The sequence below is a fragment of the Mastigoproctus giganteus genome, chromosome 9, assembly GCF_048544385.1.
Source record: "Mastigoproctus giganteus isolate SK-2022 chromosome 9, ASM4854438v1, whole genome shotgun sequence".
NCBI lineage: Eukaryota > Metazoa > Arthropoda > Arachnida > Uropygi > Thelyphonidae > Mastigoproctus > Mastigoproctus giganteus.
The window spans coordinates 179424929-179444584 of NC_143583.1; the positions used below are offsets into that span (position 1 = coordinate 179424929).

The following is a 19656-nucleotide window of genomic DNA, read 5'->3' on the forward strand; positions in this document are numbered from 1 at the left end:
CAGTTTATCCTTAGTCAGATGGTTACTTACAGCAGGATAATGCGCCGGTGCACAAAGCTCGAATCACTATGGAATGGTTCTAGGAACATGACAATGACTTTTCTTTGCTACATTGGCCCGCTCAGTCCACGGATCTCAATCCTATTGAACATCTTCGCGATGATCTGAAAAGGACTGTTCGCTGCAGGCCTACGCCTCCGTCGAATCTCAAGGAACTGCGTGACACACTCATGTCTCCCAAATTTGAATCAGCACCAAGATGGCATTCACTGTCTCTTCCCTCTCTCTCTCTCTCTCTCTCTCTCTCTCTCTGTATTTATTTGCATCTTCGGAATCTTTGGAGGGGGGGGGTACTGCGTGTTTCCATCTATTCTATTCTAACACAAACCTGCAGGCTTTAGTTGGTGGAAAGACGGCATTCACTAACACAAACCACCAGAAATTAGCAGCCTGTCAGAGCAGTAAATGGGAGGAGCTGCACTTGCTATCCCGTTGTTTGTCACAAAGATCCACAAAAGGGGTACCCGCTGGCCACCCATGTTTACTAGATGCACCGTCTTAGATTTAACCCTCAAGTACTGACATACAATTATTGGGACATATGTACTGACATGTCGTCTGTGAGACTACCTTGAAACAAAATTATTTTTTCATACTTGTTTTTTTTTTGAAATTCAATTATATTTTGGACACTTATAATATGCTTATTTATTGTAATATAAATCCACAAAATGTATAAAAATAATACACTATTTTTGAGAAAAAAAAATATTTATTACTTAGAGATACAAAAGAAATGCATGCCTACTGTATTTTGCAGAAAAAAAACACTAAACGAAAAAATACAAGGATTAAGTTTTTTTAATATGTTTAAAAAAGGCTAAGTAAGCATTATATACAAAAAATACTAAATAAACAACAAACTAACAATATAATTACAAACGCTAAATATATGCTTTCTTAGGCATTTTCTATACATCGGAGGCACGGTCTTTTTACACATTGAAGACATATTGTCTCCCCATTTCACAGTACACTAAGAGAGAATTTCGAGTTTTATCAATTAAAAAGATATCACAGTTTTAAAAATAGCGGTAATCTGTCAGACGATGTGTCAGTACTTAAGGGTTAATATGTGTCTTAACTAAGAACTTAATCATTTTCCCCCTTGTCCTGTCTATCATTCCTGTATACATTGTACTCTCCATATTCAAATTCAGCATCCCTTTTGGTTGAGTGCACCCGTCTGTGATATCCCACAATGTCTGAATTTGATGACTTCACCCCGGGGGCTCACATCTGGTAGGTACGGGATTGACACACCCAGGGTCCTGAGCTGGATATCGTCATTCTTCTCTTTCTTGGTCATTCCCTTCTCCTTTTCTCTCTCTCTCTCTCTCTCTTAGGGAAACTCAGGAATTTTTTTTTTGTCTGATGCAGCATAAGCCTCAGGCTTCCTTGCACCATAAAGATAATAATAATAATCCTGCGATGGCCCAGTGGTTAAGACACTGGACTCCCAGCCTGATGGACCTGGGTTTGAATCCCGCCTTAGTGAAAGCGAAAGCGGCTCTATTACACTGGGAGACCAATATAATAATAATAACATTAAATGGTGATAAAGAAAAAAACGCGAAAGTTACCCCATTGGACTTACCTTCTCCAAGGTCGGAGTTACGGCTGAGGCAGATAGTGCGCTACCTGGTGTCACTCGCAAAAACTAAAAATAAATGAAATAAACCACTGGACATAAGCCGAAGCTAAACAAGTCCACCCCATAGATGGATGATGTCGCAGAGAAATATTATTCATACTGCATTGACTGTGGCGCAGGATAAAGTCACCACGTTCAGGCCTTGAGCAGAGCGGTCGGTTCGAAAAGTTGGAGACCGTCTCCCGAGCAAGACAGTGGAGCAAGTGGGTCTGTCTCCCGTAAGGCTACCACAAAAGAAGAGCGAGAGCATTCAGCCCACCAACTGGAAGTGCTTCCTGCGCAACTGCGCTGGTAACCACCCAGGAAAGAAGAAAACACCAACGCATGAAGTGGAGCATTGAAATGAATACGTACATCATGCGAGCATATTATGAAATAACCAGGCTAGAGACCGATATGACAATGTACAGGTCGCCACTACATACCAAGTGGTTGGAACGATACCCAAATATTCAGGTCACCGAACAGCGATTAGCAGACCAAAGGAGAACCATCGTCACGAAGAACCTAATAGCTCCTGCCATCTTGGAAAAAATCAAGCAGGATATCAGCGATCAAACACAAAGAATATGGTCAGTATGGAACCAGAGGTGGAACATCACACCATGGAACAAGAGGAGGAACAGCAAGAAGAAATACAACCCAGAGTAGCTGAAGTGGAAAGAGAAGAAGTCGATATCCAGAATAGAAGACGAGTGGAAGAAGGCCCTAATAGAATTCGAAGGAATGGACCCCACAAGAAGTGGGGGTGCAGCCCTAAGCAGAGGCCAAATAAAAACCTGTGGACAGTAACAGACCACCGCAATCGGCAAATAATGCCACATTACCTTGACAACAATGGTGCAACGCTGCACGCTATTCACATAGCCGTATACTATGCTGCCATAGCAGCTACTAGGATTAATGTGAAAGATAAGAGAGACCAGCAACAGAAGAACCAAAAACAGAAGGAATCACCAGCTTGTGAAAGAAGACTTCAGCAGAAGATAGAAGAATGCAGAGGCAACAAGGTCAGCTGACCCAGTACCAACAGGGTAATAGAAGTAAGCAATTAATTGGAAAGGTGAAGAGCATCCTCAAGAGAGACAGCATCCAAGCAAACATGAGACCAGAAATCAGAGAATAGAAGACTTGGACACACTGAAACAGAACCTCATCGCACTCAGCAAGAGACTATGCAGATAAAAAAGAGAGCTCCCAGAGGAAAATAAACAACCGAATCTTCGATGAGAACCAAAGAGCCTTCTACAGGAAACTGGGTGAAGATGAGAACGCAGGAAACGGACCACCCGAGAAGAAGACAATCGAGCAGTTCTGGGGAAATATCTCGAGCAGTGAAGTAAGACATAACAGCAGAGCACCCTGGATAGAAGTAGAACGGAAGAAAACCAAGGACATACGAGAGATGAGAGAGTGGGAGATTCGAGAAGAAGTAAAACACTCGATCAGGAACACCTACAACTGGCGAAACCCCAGGAATTGATAACATCCACAACTACTGGTACAAGAAGCTCACCTGCACACACACAAGCACCTAGCAGAGCAGTTCACTCGAATGGTAAGGCACCAGGAGACAATCCTGAAGTTTCTCACCGAAGGAATCACATATGCGAAGCCTAAAGCCGAAGATACAAGAAACTCGGCGAAATACAGGCCAATCACCTGCCTCGAAATGACGTACAAGATCCTGACCAGCTGGATAACCAAGAAGATATTAGACCACTTAGAGAGTCACAACATAATGGTCGAAGAGCAGAAAGGATGCAAGTGGAGGAGCAAAGGATGCAAGGAGCAATCAGAGAGCAAACAAACTGAATGAGTATTCGCATCTACATTCACACATGAGGAATTATTAAGGTTCGAAAATGTCAGAAGGTTATCAAATTGTAGCAGGGTAATTAAAGATTTTGTAATAACTGAGAGCAAAGTTGAGGAGAAATTGTTGAAGTTAAACATAAGAAAAGCATCTGGGGTGGATGGAATCTATCCAATTATATTAAAGGAGGCGGCAAAGCAACTAAGCAAACCCTTAGCCATAATTATGAGAGCATCCTTGGACTCAGGGGAGGTCCCCACGGACTGGAGATGTGCAAATGTATCCCCAATTCACAAAGGGGGTATCGAAGGGTGACACGAGTAATTACAGACCAGTTAGTTTAATTTCTGTTCCAGGTAATATGATGGAGTCACTGGTTAAAGATGCATTGCAGGATCATCTAGACAAGACTGCAGCAATAATTCAGACACAGCATTGGTTTGTTAAGGGAAAGTCTTGTCTGACAAATTTGATTGGTTATCATGATGTGGTTACAAAGGAACTGGATGCAAAAAATAATTTTGATATCATATATTTAGATTTCAGGAAAGCTTTTGACACTGTTGCGCATGGAAGACTATTGTACTAATTGGAGCAGAATTGTATTAAGGGTAAGTTGCTACAATGGATAAAAGGATGGTTAAGTGGGAGAAGACAGAGGGTAGTAATCAATGGGTGCTGCTCTTTGTGGACTAATGTTATTAGTGGAGTCCCACAGGGTTCAGTGTTGGGTCCACTGTTGTTTTGTATATTTATCAATGATATTGATGAAGGTATATCAGGCTGAGTGTCGAAGTTTGCAGATGATACAAAGGTTGGCAGGGTTGTTAATGACAGTAATGGCAGTGTGCTACTGCAACAGGATCTAGATAATTTGGGCAGATGGGCTAAGAAGTGGCAACTGAAGTTTAACCTTGACAAATGCAAAGTACTGCATATGGGTAGAAGTAACCCGAGAGAAAAGTACCAGCTGTGTGGTACTACACTTAAGGTGGTAGAAAATGAAAAAGACCTGGGAGTAATTGTGCAGTCAGATATGAAGCTTTCTGAGCAATGCAGACAGGCTGCCAGGGCAGGTCATGGGGTTTTGTCAATGATATATAGGAATTTTGCTAGCAGGGAAAAGGATGCGATTGTCCCTCTGTATAAGGCAATGGTCAGGCTACGCCTTGAGTACTGCGTACAGGTCTGGAGGCCTCATTTTAGGAAGGTGGTCGATTTGCTTGAGCGTGTATAGAGAAGGACAACAAGATTGGTGAGGGGAATGAAGGGATCCTCTTACGAAGAGAGGCTTAAGTTCTGCAAATTGTAGTGGCTGGAGACTAAGCACCTGCGCGGTGATCTGATTGAGGTGTATAAATCCTTGAGTGGGTTGAGCACCCTGAATTCTGATGGATCCTTCCACTTGTTCAGATTACGAACCTAAGGGGGCATAAATTCAAATTAAGAAAAGACAGATGTAGAATAGATGTGCGGAAATTTGCTTTTAGCCAGAGGGTGGTTAATTGCTTGAACAAACTTCCATCTGTCGTTGTGGAAGTTGATAGGTTGAATAAATTTAAGGAGGAACTGGACAGGCATTTGGAGGGAATGGTGCGAATTTTTTTTTTTTTTTTTTTTTTTTGGCTGATGCTGCATAAGCTCACACACTTGCTTTCTTGCATTACATGCCACAACTACTATACAACATTCCACTACCCCATACACTGACCTTCACAGAGTTCTGTGCCACACGTACAAAGAATACAACACGGAGACAGGAGAAACCTCTGTATCTGTCAGACAACTAACACACTTTACACTTTCCGTGCTCCCTACACTGGGTTGAAAGACACGTGTTCAAACCCGATCAATAACGCGAGGAATTTATATGGGCCTTTTTCACAACATGGTGAGTTAGTCGGTCTCAATCAAGGGTAACATGGTTTTTTCTCACGGAAAGTCGGGTTTTGTCTAGCAAACACAAGTTGACCGCAGAGCACACGCAATTTACAGACATATTTTATACGGCGCAATATGCCCTAAGTTGCTGATTCGCCTAAAACCCTATAACAACAATAACATTCTGTCAAGGTCAATGCGGTCTTAGTGTTTATTTAATGAGCGAAGTATTGTATTGCCTGATCATCTTTTATCTCAGACAGGTACGTACTCTTCCACCAACAGGATTCGAGCATAGAATTTTCCAAAGGAGTGAACATTTTGAAGTTACTAAGGTATACCTGCTTCCGTAGCCGCACCGACTCTATTGTATTGACGCGTCACGAATTTTTAGGTACACACATATTAAAACAAATTTGGTTTTTGAAGGCTTCAGTTCCAAAATTTAACGAAACGTTTTCAATTTCTGGCGACTGTTTTCAATTTTTGTTTCTTAATAGAAGGCGTCCTTGCAACTTTTATGGATGAGTAATGACGCGTGTTGGTTGACTCATTTGTAGCTTGTGATTGTGACCGTTTGTCAATACAGTTTGACTATATGTATAGATTTTTATATACTAATTAATATTTAGAAAAGGAATAGTTCTGAATATGGCGGTTCCGCCTGCCCATATGCCTGATAGAGCTTTTCTGTGGGATTTATATCAAAGGTGGGAATATCATATTTATTTTTGTAGTTTTGAAAGTAAGGCACGAGTGCATAATTATATATATACCATACTATGAGTATCGCGGTAAGAAGTGGTTGTCGAAACTGGCCAGTGAATTCCAAAAAATTGTTAATGTCATTTAATACAGAAATTTTCATTTTTTTTCTATTTCAGTGTGTGTATCGATCTCAAGAAAATTACTGGTGATGTACCTGCTTAAAAAGCAGGTTAATCACTAAGAATTCTCATGAGGATCGATAAACAATTTTTGATGCATTGCCTACTGTTATCATTTTAGAAAATTATACCAACGAAGTTTTAAATTGGCAAGGAAGCTTTAGGGTCACAAAATTATTGGAGTCCCATTCCAAACCAAGTTAAAAATTGGATTTGTGGTCGAATGACAATTTAGGTTGCCAACTCTTTAATCAGTCATTCAGCAAATATCCATTTATTCAACATTCAGGTACTGTACAATGACTGTGTTGTTAACATCAAGGTCAAAACACAAGTTTGACAAAACGACATGCTTGTGCTTGTACAAAAATGACACAAAAGTTAATATAATGATGGCAGAAACTTCACACTGTGATAAATAACAGAATAACCTTAAGGCAGCAATAGAAGGCCTGGGACAGCAGTGGTACAGCAATAAATGCTGGAAATAAAAGTAGGTAAATGGGGCTAAGGTAGCAATAAAACATTTAAGTATGTTAAGCAAAAATAACAGATAAGCTAAAGATAAAATCATCACATGTGATTATATAATATTTGATGGCAAACTTAACAGTAGAAATGAATCAATAAAGAATTACTTTTAAATTATAAAACTGCTTGAGTATGTCCATTATAGCACTTGACCTAGGTGTTTTTCAAAAATGATTGACTCACTATTAAGTATTTATGAGAGCTATATAATTATCATAATTATGAGAGCTTCCTTGGACTCGGAGGAGGTACCCATGGACTGGAGATGTGCAAATGTGACCCCAATTCACAAAGGAGGATCAAAGGGCGATACAAGTAATTATAGACCTGTTAGTTTAACTTCTGTTCAGGGAAATTAATGGAAGCACTGGTTAAAGAAGCACTGCAGGATCATCTAGACAAGACTTCAGTTATAGCTCGGACACAGCATGGTTTTGTCTTGTCTGACCAATTTGATTGTATACTATGATGTGGGCACAAAGGAACTGGATGCAGGGAATAACTTTGATATCATATATCTGGATCTTAGAAAGGCTTTTGATACTGCTGCACAAATTGGATCAGGGTGGCATTGGAGGCAAATTGCTGCTATGGATAAAGGGATGGTTGAGTGGGAGAAGACAGAGAGTGGTAATCAATGAACACTGCTCTTCGTGAACTAATGTTATTAGTTGAGTCCCTCAGGGTTCAGTGTTGGGTCCATTGTTGTTTTCTGTATTGATGATGGTATATCAGGCTTAATGTCCAAGTTTGCAAATGATACAAAGGTTGCAGGGTTGTTAAGGGCACCAATGACAGTATGCTGCTGCACCAGGATCTAGAAAAGTTGAGCAGATGGGCTGAGAGGTGGCAAATGAAGTTTAACATTGACAAATGTAAAGTACTACATATGGGAAACAGCAACCCCAGAGTAACGTATAAACTCTGTGGTACTACACTGACTGGTAGAGAATGAAAAGGACCTGCAGGTAATTGTGCAGGCAGATATGAAGTTTTCTGAGCAGTACAGACGATCTGCAAGAGTAGCTTATGGTGTTTTGTCAATGATATACAGGAATTTTTCTAGCAGGAATAAGGAGGTGATTATCCCCTTGTATAAGGCAATGGTCAGGCCACGCCTTGAGTACTGTATACAGGTCTGGAGGCCTCATTTCAGAAGGATGTAGAGCTGCTGGAACGAGTACAGAGAAGGGCAACAAGATGAGTGAATGGAACAAAGGGTTGCTCTTACGAAGAAAGGCTTAAGTTTTACAGATTAGTGTCTGGAGACTAGGCACCTGCGAGGTGATCTGATTGAGGTGTATAAAGCCTTGAATGGTTTGAGCGTGCTCAATGCTGATGGGATTCTTCCTCTTGCTCAGAATAATCACCTGAGAGGGCATAAATTCAAATTGAGGAAAGACAGTTGTAGGATAGATGTGCGGAAGTTTGCCTTTAGGCAGTGGGTAGTTGATTGGTGGAACAGACTTCCGTCTTTTGTTGTGGAAGTTGATAGCCTAAATAAATTTAATGCTGAGCCGGACAGGTATTTGGAATGAACGGAGGGGTGAAATGGGAGCGGGTTTTTTTTGGCTGATGCTGCATAAGCATCAGCCAAAAAAAGCTTGCATAAACTTGTTTCTTGCATCGTACCCCTCTACTAATGCTATTTCACTGTGTAGATTTAAAAGAGATAAAGTTAAGTTTGGAGTTAAGAGGTTTGCCTCTCAGCTTGAAGCAGTAGATCTTTGTTCCTAAGTGTGTGAGATCAGTAGTTAGATTATTGAAATGTTTTATAATGTTAAGAGAAAAGTTATTAACAAAAATATTTGGTCAGTTTATTAAAGATGTAAGAGGCTGGTTACAGTTTGTTTTATTTGGGTGGAATGTTGCATCCCACAGCTGTTCAAATTTGTTGATAGTTTATATTGGAGTTAAAGTTTAAAATAAAAGCTGATTTATTACAAAACAGGTTAAAATTGGACTGTTGAAGGCAGCCAGCCATTAGGAACATGATCATGCTGTTTTAAGATTAGATTTGAAAAAAAGGATCACATAGATGATGATAATAAACAATCATCTGCAATTTCAAAATCACTAATTTCATGTCTCAACCTCACTCACAGAGCCTCTCCTCACCATGAAGGATCTTTTCATCGGTAAAGCCTCACTCACAGTCTCTCTCCTCACCATGAAGGATCTTTTCATCGGTACAGATGGATGGATGCAGAGCACCTATTCAATTCATCTACAACACCCCAGGGGCTCACATCTGGTGAGTACGGGCTTGGCACACCCAGGGTCCTGAGCTGGATATCATTCTTCCCTTTCTTGGTGATTCCTCTCTCTCTCTCAAAGTAACTCGGGAATTTTTTTGGCTGGCTCAGCATGATAAGATTCACTCTTCCTTTTTTTTGGACCATATGAGTAATAATAATAATAATAATTTAAGACTTTCCCACACCCATCACATAAGAGTCCTATCTGATTCATTTCACATATGTGAAAATATCCTTGTCCCTCTCCTTTCTTTGTTTTCTTAGTCAGTGCTTACTCATACTTGGCTACCCTAACCTTTTCTGTATTACTATTACAGATCAACTCATGGCTGTTTTGGGCTTCAGCACTTTTCATTCCGTAAATTCCCATGCTATCTTTTTCTGCTCTCTTAGTCACCAGCTACATATTTGTCTACAGCTACATATATGGTATCCTTCCCACGCTATATTTTCATAATGGGATATATGTATTCACGGGTTCTGATTATTGCTTTAAAGTGTTGCATAATTCTTTTAAATAGTATATATGAGGTTAAAAAAACAGTTTTAAGAAGTGCCAAAAGAAAAGTTGCTAAAAATTTCATCTTATTTTCAAAAAAATAAGAAATTTAGCAGTATTGTTCTATTAGAGTTAATAGTTAATTTATAGTGACTTGATTAGCAGCTGTGCTTATTTTAGTGAATAATATCAATTTGTTTTTTTAGAATAGAAGGCTTATTTATTATAGAATAATATTTTAAATAAGTTGGTGATAATTGATGCTTTTTTTTTTTGCCCAATTAATATGACCCTTTTGGATGTGGCGCATCATGTCCTGTTTTATCCATTATAATAAAAAAAAAATGAAATGAAATCAAAATCATTTTGGCTATTTTGGTCTGGAAAAAACTGATTAATAATGATAGGAAGGATGCTTCTCTCCAAAAGTTTTAGCATTGCAAAAGAGTTCAACATTGATATGATATGTTTTTAAGCTGTGAATATTCTTACTCTGTGAGAGGAAACTACTGGTGAGGCAAGGAAATTGCCATCATAGCTTGGTTACAAGATCAGTGATATCAGTATTTGGAATTTTTAGCATGTAGTATGTAATGTAATCTTGGAATATCCTCTGAGAGGAAGTCTGTTCATAGCTGCTTTAGTGACTTTGGAGAGACAGGTTATTGTGGATTGGATTGTTGGGGAAATTTGGTGTGCAGTTATATTTTTTTTGGAGTTACACCTTGTTTTGTTGCATGAGTTAAAGGCCAAAGGTGTACAGTGAGTTTATAGTTTAGATTTGAATTTATACTGATTTAAACCCCAAGTTGTTCTTCTAAATGGAACAGAAGTGGTGTCTCCCCTTGATTTTATTACAAACATTTATTTTTAGCATTTTTGTTGAATCAGACTTTTTTATTTTATGATTATGTTTTTGTGAATCTGATTAATTTTAGTTTGGAGCAAAACTTTTTCTGAGTACCACTACTAGTGTTGAATTGGTTCACTGAATGAAATTATATTTAAGTTAAAAGTTAAATAAAATTTAACTTAATGCTTCCAGAAACTTAATTGACAGCTCGCTTTTCCACTATGCATTATCTGTTTGGCAGCCAGTAGACTTTTGACTACCTTAAGTAAACATTATAAGCTTATAAACTCACGATAAAGTATATTGACTGCTAAACTTCCAAAATTTGAAAAGTCCAAAATTTATTTTTAAAACCATACATTTCTGCTGAGTATGATGTCTGGGTAAAAAGTTCCAAGACTATTTTTCCTAAAGAGAGTTAGTCTACATATAATGCTTCAATGTGTCTACTTCAAAATAGTCCTCCCCCATCCAAGATATACTTCAACATTCCAACATTCTGGAAGTATTGCTGTAAGTTTACACCTGTGAGATTGTCGAATTCCACTATTACATTCTGTTTAGACAGTTAGAAGGCAAGAATTTTCAGCTTCATTTTGAGTTTGGGGAAAAGAAAAAAAAAGTCATATAGGGTAATTTAAAATGAATATGGAGGATGATATACTACAGGAACAGTTTTTTGGGCCAAAAATTCTTGAATGAAGAATGTGGTATGCGTAGGACTATTGTTATAGTGGAGAGACCATCCACCATTTTAAAAGAGCTAGTGATGTTTTTCTATTAACGTTTTCTCTCAGTCAAAGCAGAACCTCTGTAACAGGTCTGATTTAATGTCTAGACATTCGGAACATATTTATAATGAATATCCTGAATGTTGAAAAAACATGCAACATTATTGCTTATTTTTGTGCATTGTTCTTTGTTTGCTGTGTTTTTGTTTTTTTCTTTGATGAGAGAATAAGTTTTGCACCAAACTGAAATCAGTCAATTTCATAAAAAAAAGGTCTGGAATGTTGTACTGTATTAGTATTAATAAACACAAATTGATGCCAAGAATTCCAAGAAGGCTTATATGGCATCAATCTTAAAAAAAAAAAAAAAAATATATATATATATATATATATATATATATCACATGGTTTAATCCAGATATCTATATCTATAGGCAGATTACGAGAAATCTTTGGCAAAGGATGCTAAGAAAAAGATCAAGGATTTCTTTACTTATATAAACTCTAAAAGGAAGCGGATTAATCAGATTGGACCAACTGATATCAATGGTTTGACTGTAGATAATCATTCTCAGATAGCTGCCAAACTATGAATATTTTGCATCTACATTCACACATGAGGAGTTATTCAAGGAGGAGAGGGCCAGACGTTTATCAAACTCTAACAGGAAGTTAAATGATTTTGTAATAACTGATAGCAAAGTGGAGGAGAAATTGTTGGAGTTAAACATAAGAAAGGCACCTGGGGTAGATGGGATCTATCCAGTTATATTAATGGAGGTGGCAAAGGAAATAAGTAGGCCATAATTATGAGAGCATCCTTGGACTCAGGGGAAGTCCCCATGGACTGGAGATGTGCAAATGTATCCCCATTTCACAAAGGGGAATTGAAGGGGTGACATGAGTAATTACAGACCGGTTAGTTTAACTTCTGTTCCAGGTAAAATAATGGAGTCACTGGTTAAAGATGCATTGCAGGATCATCTAGACAAAATTGCAGCAGTAATTCAGACACAGCATGCGTTTGTTAAGGGAAATTGTCTGACAAATCTGATTGGATACTATGGTGTGGTTACAAAGGAACTGGATGCAAAAAATAATTTTGATATCATATATTTGGATTTCAGGAAAGCTTTTGACACTGTTGTGCATGGAAGACTACTGTACAAATTGGAGCAGTATGGTATTAAGGGTAAGTTGCTACAGTGGATAAAAGGGTGGTTAAGTGGGAGAAGACAGATGGTGGTAATCAATGGACATTGCTCTTCGTGGACTAATGTTATTAGTGGACTCCCACAGGGTTTGGTGTTGGGCCCACTGTTGTTTTGCATATTTATCAATGATATTGATGAAGGTATATCAGGCTTAGTGTTGAAGTTTGCAGATGATACAAAGGTTGGCAGGGTTGTTAATGACAGTAATGGCAGTATGTTACTGCAACAGAATCTAGAAAATTTGGGCAGAGGCTGAGAAGTGGCAACTGAAGTTTAACATTGACAAATGCAAAGTACTGCATATGGGTAGAAGTAACCCCAGAGGAACATACCAACTGTGTGGTACTACATTTAGGGTGGTAGGAAATGAAAAAGACCTGGGAGTAGGTTGGTACCACCCTGTGTAGTACCAACTGTGTGGTACTACACTTAGGGTGGTAGGAAATGAAAAAGACCTGAGAGTAATTGCGCAGTCAGATATGAAATTTTCTGAGCAATGTAGACAGGCTGCGAGAGTAGGCCATGGGGGTTTTGTCAAAGATATACAGGAATTTTGCTAGCAGGGGAAAGGAGGTGATAATCCCTTTGTATATAAGGCAGTAGCCAGGCCAGGCCATGCCTTGAGTACTGCGTACAGGTCTGGAGGCATTATTTTAGGAAAGATGTAGATTTGCTTGAACGTGTACAGAGAAGGGCAACAAGATTGGTGAGAGGAATGAAGGGATCCTCTTACCAAGAGAGGCTTAAGTTCTGCAAATTGCAGCGGCTGGAGACTAGGCACCTGCAAGGTGATCTGATTGAGGTGTATAAGGCCTTGAATGGGTTGAGCACACTGAATTCTGATGAGATTCTTCCACTTGCTCAGATTACGAACCTAAGGGCATAAATTCAAATTGAAGAAAGACAGTTGTAGAATAGATGTGTGGAAATTTGCTTTTAGCCAGCAGGTGGTTAATTGCTGGAACAAACTTCCATCTGTCGTTGTGGAAGTTGATAGCTTAAATAAATTCAAGGAGGAACTGGACAAAATTTTAGAGGGAATGGTTGTGTGAATGTTTTTTTTTTATTTATTTATTTATTATTATTATTATTTTTTTTTTTGGCTGATGCTACATAAGCTCATACGCTTGCTTTCTTGCATCACATGCCTCTATTACTATTAAACCAGATGATTCTAATCCTTCTTTAAATTTACATAAGCTCCAGCTGTTAGGTATTATATAACTGAAAAACATTTTGAACACCATGTGTTTAAACAAGCTTGTCGTGAGAGACAACTATTGTATGTGAAAATTTGTTATAGTAATGGGAGAACTGATTTTATTTGTATTTCTGTTGTTACTCTCCTCCCTTTCATCTTGTATACTTTCTTGAAGTGTATTATTGATCCTAAGGGATATGCACCTTGCTTGAATCAGTACTAGGATTGATTGACTTTCAGGAAAAGGCTAATTTTTTTATAAATGAAATCTAGATTATAAAAACTCAAATTTCTCACTTTATTTCTAATTTTAATAACTAAATTGATTTCTTATTTTCAGAGTTGATTCAGATAGAAGTGGTGCCATATCAACAAAGGAGCTTCAGTATGCACTTTCAAATGGTAAGAAGTAGTTATTGAAACATATATATGTCATTTGTTCTCGTTGCATCCAAAATATTATTTTTAATGGAGATAATTATTCAGGAATTATAAATTTTGAATTGCAAATTTAAAACATATGCACTTTAATATTGCACTTAGTTTATAATTAGAAGAATTAATTTGTGTTAAAATTGCACATGCTTGAAAGTTGCCAAAACTTTAACTAGCACAGTTGATGTGTTGGTTATTGGTTATAAGACAATAAATCTGCTATATATTGGTAATTGGCTGCATATTGGTAGACATTGCAAGTCTTTTCGTAATGGAAAACTTGTTTAAAAATACAAGTTTTATGGTGGTGGAAGACATCTTAAAAATCAGTTTTACTGCAATTTTTCCCATATATTTCTTCAGCATACATACATCCACTGAATAAATATTTACAACTAGGAATACAAGCAAAGTTGAAAGATATAAATTAGAAAATTAAGAATATTTGTATGTACCAGCTTATATATTAATAATAGAATATCTAAACAATTTTATGTTGTTCAACACTGATATTTATAATTTTCAAATTCTCACTTTTATAAAATTATTAATTAAAGACATCCTTGGCATATACAGATAAAAACTGTATTTTAGAATCAGACTAGGAAAGTTATGCATTGTAAAATCGAATGCTAAATTTAAAAAAAAAAATTATCCACCTTGAAAAATTAGACCCCGAGGCCTTGTTTCTTTCAATGAATATGTGGAGAGAAAAAATTGAAAAATATCAACATAGCAATGAGAGTGAAACTAATTTGAAGTACAGCAGACTCTCGATTTACAGGGATCAGATTAATCGGGGCACTTCAAGATTCCCAATTTAAAAAAAAAAAAAAAAACAACCATAAATCATAACATTCAAGTAATAAATACAATAAGTATAAACAGATGTTTTGCAAGTTGTAAATAAGCGACAAATGGCATTATAAGTCATCATTGGGAGATTAGTGTACCTATTATCTTACAACCCCTGCTGTCTTCACACCCGCTGCTAAAGAAAAAGAAAAAGAGTACAAGTGTTTAGTTTGTTTTAGTGCGTTGCATCGATTGTTGTGTTCCGTTGCACTGCAAAAAGACAAATTTTGTTTTTTTTATGTCAGGGATGTCAATTTTTTTTATAATAAAATTTTTTTTTGTTTAGAAGTTGCGAAAATGATGGGTAAACACAAGAGTTGCGCTTTCAGTTAAACAAAAACTTGAAATTATTCAAAAATTCGAAAACGGTGCATCCATTAAATCTCTAATGAACCATTATAATGTTGGTGACCAAACCAGACACAACATCGTAAAAAATATAGGAAAGCTATAGACTTAAAAATCGACATCGCAAAAAATAAAGGGAAGCATCGTATTGGACAAGCGAGGAGTGGGTGGCAAGTTTTTTCATTTTTTGTGTATCGCTATATTTTTTTACGTAGGTTGCTGAACATTTTTTGATACAGTAAGTACCCGACTTGTGCAACTACAGATTTACGTAAATTAAAAATTTTTTTTCACTCTTTTTTTTTTTTTTTTTTTTTTTTTTTTGAGGATTATAAAATTTAAAACAAACAAAAAAAAATTAAATTAAATAAGCAATCAATAACGATGATCACAGCATGCACAAGTGAGATACGGTGTAACATGCAAAAAAATAGGAAAGAAGAGAAGATTCTTACAATTTATTTATGGTTTTTTTTATATGACTGAAGATTTCAGTGAAGGGGACACACATTTTACCATAATAACATAAAAACCCAGAGAATTCCAGCTATCGGTATTTTTGCAAATGCAATAAGATCGAGTTTACTACCCGTTTATAATTAGATGCACTAACAGAAAAGCCCAATAACATGTAAAGTGCAAATTGTTTTTATTGTTTTATGGTAGTGACCTCCAGAAATGTGCTTTAGCAAAATGTGAGCTCGTGCGGAGTGATAATAGTGAGTTTTCGCCTAAACCCTCTGAAGTTCTTTACAGAAAATTTCATTTTGACCGTTATCACGATGCCGACTAAGAGGATAAGTGACAGCGGTACTAGTAAATCTACCAAGAAAAGGAAAGCGATCAATTTGGATCAGAAAATTAAACTAATAATAATGTATGAAAATGGTCAAACATTAACAAGTATCTCACTGAATTCAGATTTGTCAATAATAAAATAGTAGCAATAGGTTATTAGGCATTCCCGAGTTACGTAAAACTCGATGAAGTAAGAAGTCCTGGAACGTATCTCTTACATATGTATTTTTGGATTAACTGGGAAATCGATTATCCGGGATTTGTTTTTTACCATCTATCCCCGAAAATCGAGAGTCTACTGTACTAAAAAATAAAAAAAAACAAAGATTTTATTATTTTTTTATTTACATGAAGAATAATTTTACTAAATGCTAGAACTCATTTTTCCCTATCTCTCATATCACACTAATTCATCCAGATAACTGATCAGGTTATCTTTAAATGTCTTATTCGTTGTTTTGAAGTTAACCTTGCTCTCTTCTAGTTGTTTTCGTCATGGTTTGTATGAATACCTGTAATGGCATATTTAAAGTTTTTGCTATGATTAGACTGGTGTATGAAATTGCGATCTGACAAATACATTATATTATGGTAAACCTTTTTGTTTGCCAGATACAGTTGTTGATAATGGGAAGCAGTGTGGCACTATCTCTTTTCCCACAATGGTATTGCAGCCAAATTGATTTTGATTCAACGTCATCAAGGTTTGCTTACTAAGATTTCTGTCACATGGTGTTTTGGCTTGACTAGTAATGATTCATTGCTCTGAACCCTATGTCCAACCTCCTAATTTAATGGGTTATTCTTTCAAGAATGGAATAGATATCTCTAAAAAATTGATAATAATCAGTTCCAATTGTTCCAAAAATTACTTGGCCTAATAAAGCCAACTGTTCCAAAGTTGCAAAAAGAGGAATTTCCTCAGCCCAGTAATACATTAAATTTAAATTTGCATAAGTAAAAATTTCCTACCTGTGAATTTCCATCTTTCTAAAAAGCAGTTGCCCCGCTTCAAGTTGTTGAAACTGAGTTTCTTTGGTGTTTGTGATGAATGTGTGGTTAATGTTCAAATTCAGTATAGATTATTTCTTGGATTGACACTTGGGACAATCCTAAATAAATTCACACAGCTTGGTTTTAACTGATAATAAACTATATGGTTGATTACAGTGCAAATATCTAGCTTGTGAAAATACTTGAGTACATTTTTGCTATCTATACAAATATCTTTTAACTTAAAAATGTCTATTTATAAAAAGTATTCATCTAATATTAAATGAAAAATAATCAACTGATATTAAACTAAAAATAATGAACTAATATTAAGCTAGTCTTCCTGACTCCTTAAAAGAAAAACAAATAATAAATTAAACTACAGCAATATAAGAAAGCACATGACATCTTCCAATCAGTAGCAGTCATCACTAATACACAGTGGATTATGATGTCTTTCATAACAGAAAGCTTCACCCTATACAGCAACTTTGCTACTTTATCTGATCTATTTAGACATTTTGGATTTTGGCATTATCCTATGTTTTCCCAAATTTTGGTGAGCTGGCATCATCTATTACACAACATAGATAGCAGAATACTACTGTCTGTCATTTGAGCACAAACAATCCTAGCTGCTTATGGCCATTTGGTTTTCTTAAATTACTTTGTGATTTTTGGATTTAGCTTTCAAAATAATTGTAGGATTTATGGAATAATGAATTCTTTTATAGCTGCTAGAACTATAATAACGTAATATTATAGTTCTATTTAACGTTATAGTTCTAATGTAAAAAATAGGAAAGAAGAGAAGATTCTTACAATTTATTTATGGTTTTTTTTTATATGACTAAAGATTTCAGTGAAGGGGACACACATTTCACCATAATAATGTAAAAACCCAGAGAATTCCAGCTATCGGTATTTTTGCAAATGCAATAAGATCGAGTTTACTACCCGTTTATAATTAGATGCACTAACAAAAAAGCCCAATAACACATAAAGTGCAAATTGTTTTTATTTTTCTATGGTAGTGACCTCCAGAAATGTGCTTTAGTAAAATGTGAGCTCGTGCAGAGTGATAATAGTGAGTTTTCGCCTAAACCCTCTGAAGTTCTTTACAGAAAATTTCATTTTGACCGTTATCATGGTGCCGACTAAGAGGATAAGTGACAGTGGTACTAGTAAATCTACCAAGAAAAGGAAAGCGATCGATTTGGATCAGAAAATTAAACTAATAATAATGTATGAAAATGGTCAAACATTAACAAGTATCACGCTGAATTCAGATTTGCCGATAATAAAATAGTAGCAATAGGTTATTAGGCATTCCCGAGTTACGTAAAACTCGACGAAGTAAGAAGTCCTGGAACGTATCTCTTACGTATGAAGTAAGTAGTAGTAAGATGAGAAGTAAGAAAGGAAAACCTGACTCAGACCCGCCATTAAGTCTAAGTTTGGGGAGGAACATTCCGGATATACTGAACAGGACCTTCTTAAAGGTTCAAACACTCTCACAGAAGCTTGCCAGCAACATGATCACCCACCACAAACGCCTGAGGGAAGACATATGAAGATTGAGGTGAGAACTACCTCCAGAACGAACCATAGATGATTGATGAAGGCCATCAGAGCTCCAACAAGGGCATACATCCAAACTTCTTTAATGTGCACAATTTTCTATCAAAATACTAGAAGTCTGAGAAATAAACTTCAGACAATCGAAATTCTTCTCTTGTCAAGGTTGTATAACATCATTTGTATCACAGAGACATGGCTGTCCCCCCAATGAAGAAGACCTCACATTCTTTCAACCCGCTTGCTTCTCGGGCATTTTTGCCTCCAGGGAACGGACGACTGGTGGTGGTGGTGTAGGCATTCTCTTCAACACAAAAAAATTCTCACTGGCTAGCTCAGCCACTCTAAAAACAGAACTGTTTGAAGCTGCAAGAGCCTCACTCAGTATTCAAGGCCACAGACTTGACATGTGCACAGTCTACATCACCCCTCCCACAGTAAAGAACACTTTACAAGAGATCTCCAACTGGATCATTAATCAATGCCACCCTAAAGCAACATTACTAGTGTGTGAAGACTTTAATATTAGCTCAGGCGAACACAGTCTTTGCAAATTGTTATCTTCTAATCTGGCTTCAGTAGGTCTGACCCTCCAGTATTTTTCCCCTACCAGAGGCGCTAACCTGTTAGACCTAATATTTGCAACAGACACCGTCACCATTGACAACCAACTGGAAACAGCCTTCATGTCAGCGGTGACGGTGTCTGTTTCAATCTCCTGTTGAAGCAAAGCATGGTGGACCCAAGATCTCAGCCTTAAATTTCAGAATAAACAAAGACTACATGCAAAATGGAAAGCAAAATCAGACCCACTAGACAGAATTGCAAACTCAAGAGCCCGTGCCCAGTTCAATAGAAGCAAATCTGAAGCTATTAAAGCCTACATCGACAAAACAATCAAGATCGGGAAGGCACCGTTTAAGGCACAGCATGATGAATTCCCTCAACAACTTAATCCAATTGAATGGCTAGACTACATCACAAGATTTAAGCCAAAGTCAGCGTCAGACCTTAAGAGCATTCACAACAGTTGTAAGCAAGATGTCCTCGCTTCCATCATCATC

General features: G+C 37.0%; 1 protein-coding gene across 1 annotated transcript in view; it reads left to right on the forward strand.

The window, feature by feature from the left end:
* Positions 1 to 5950: 5950 nt before the first annotated feature.
* LOC150080915 (programmed cell death protein 6-like) overlaps positions 5951 to 19656 on the forward strand; it is a 37283-nt gene continuing 23577 nt past the window's right edge. Inside the window, exons 1-2 of the mRNA XM_090381069.1 lie at positions 5951 to 6121; positions 13926 to 13987. Coding sequence (XP_090237195.1) covers positions 6063 to 6121; positions 13926 to 13987 — 121 coding nt within the window. The 5' untranslated portion in view covers positions 5951 to 6062. The remainder of the gene's footprint in view (positions 6122 to 13925; positions 13988 to 19656) is intronic.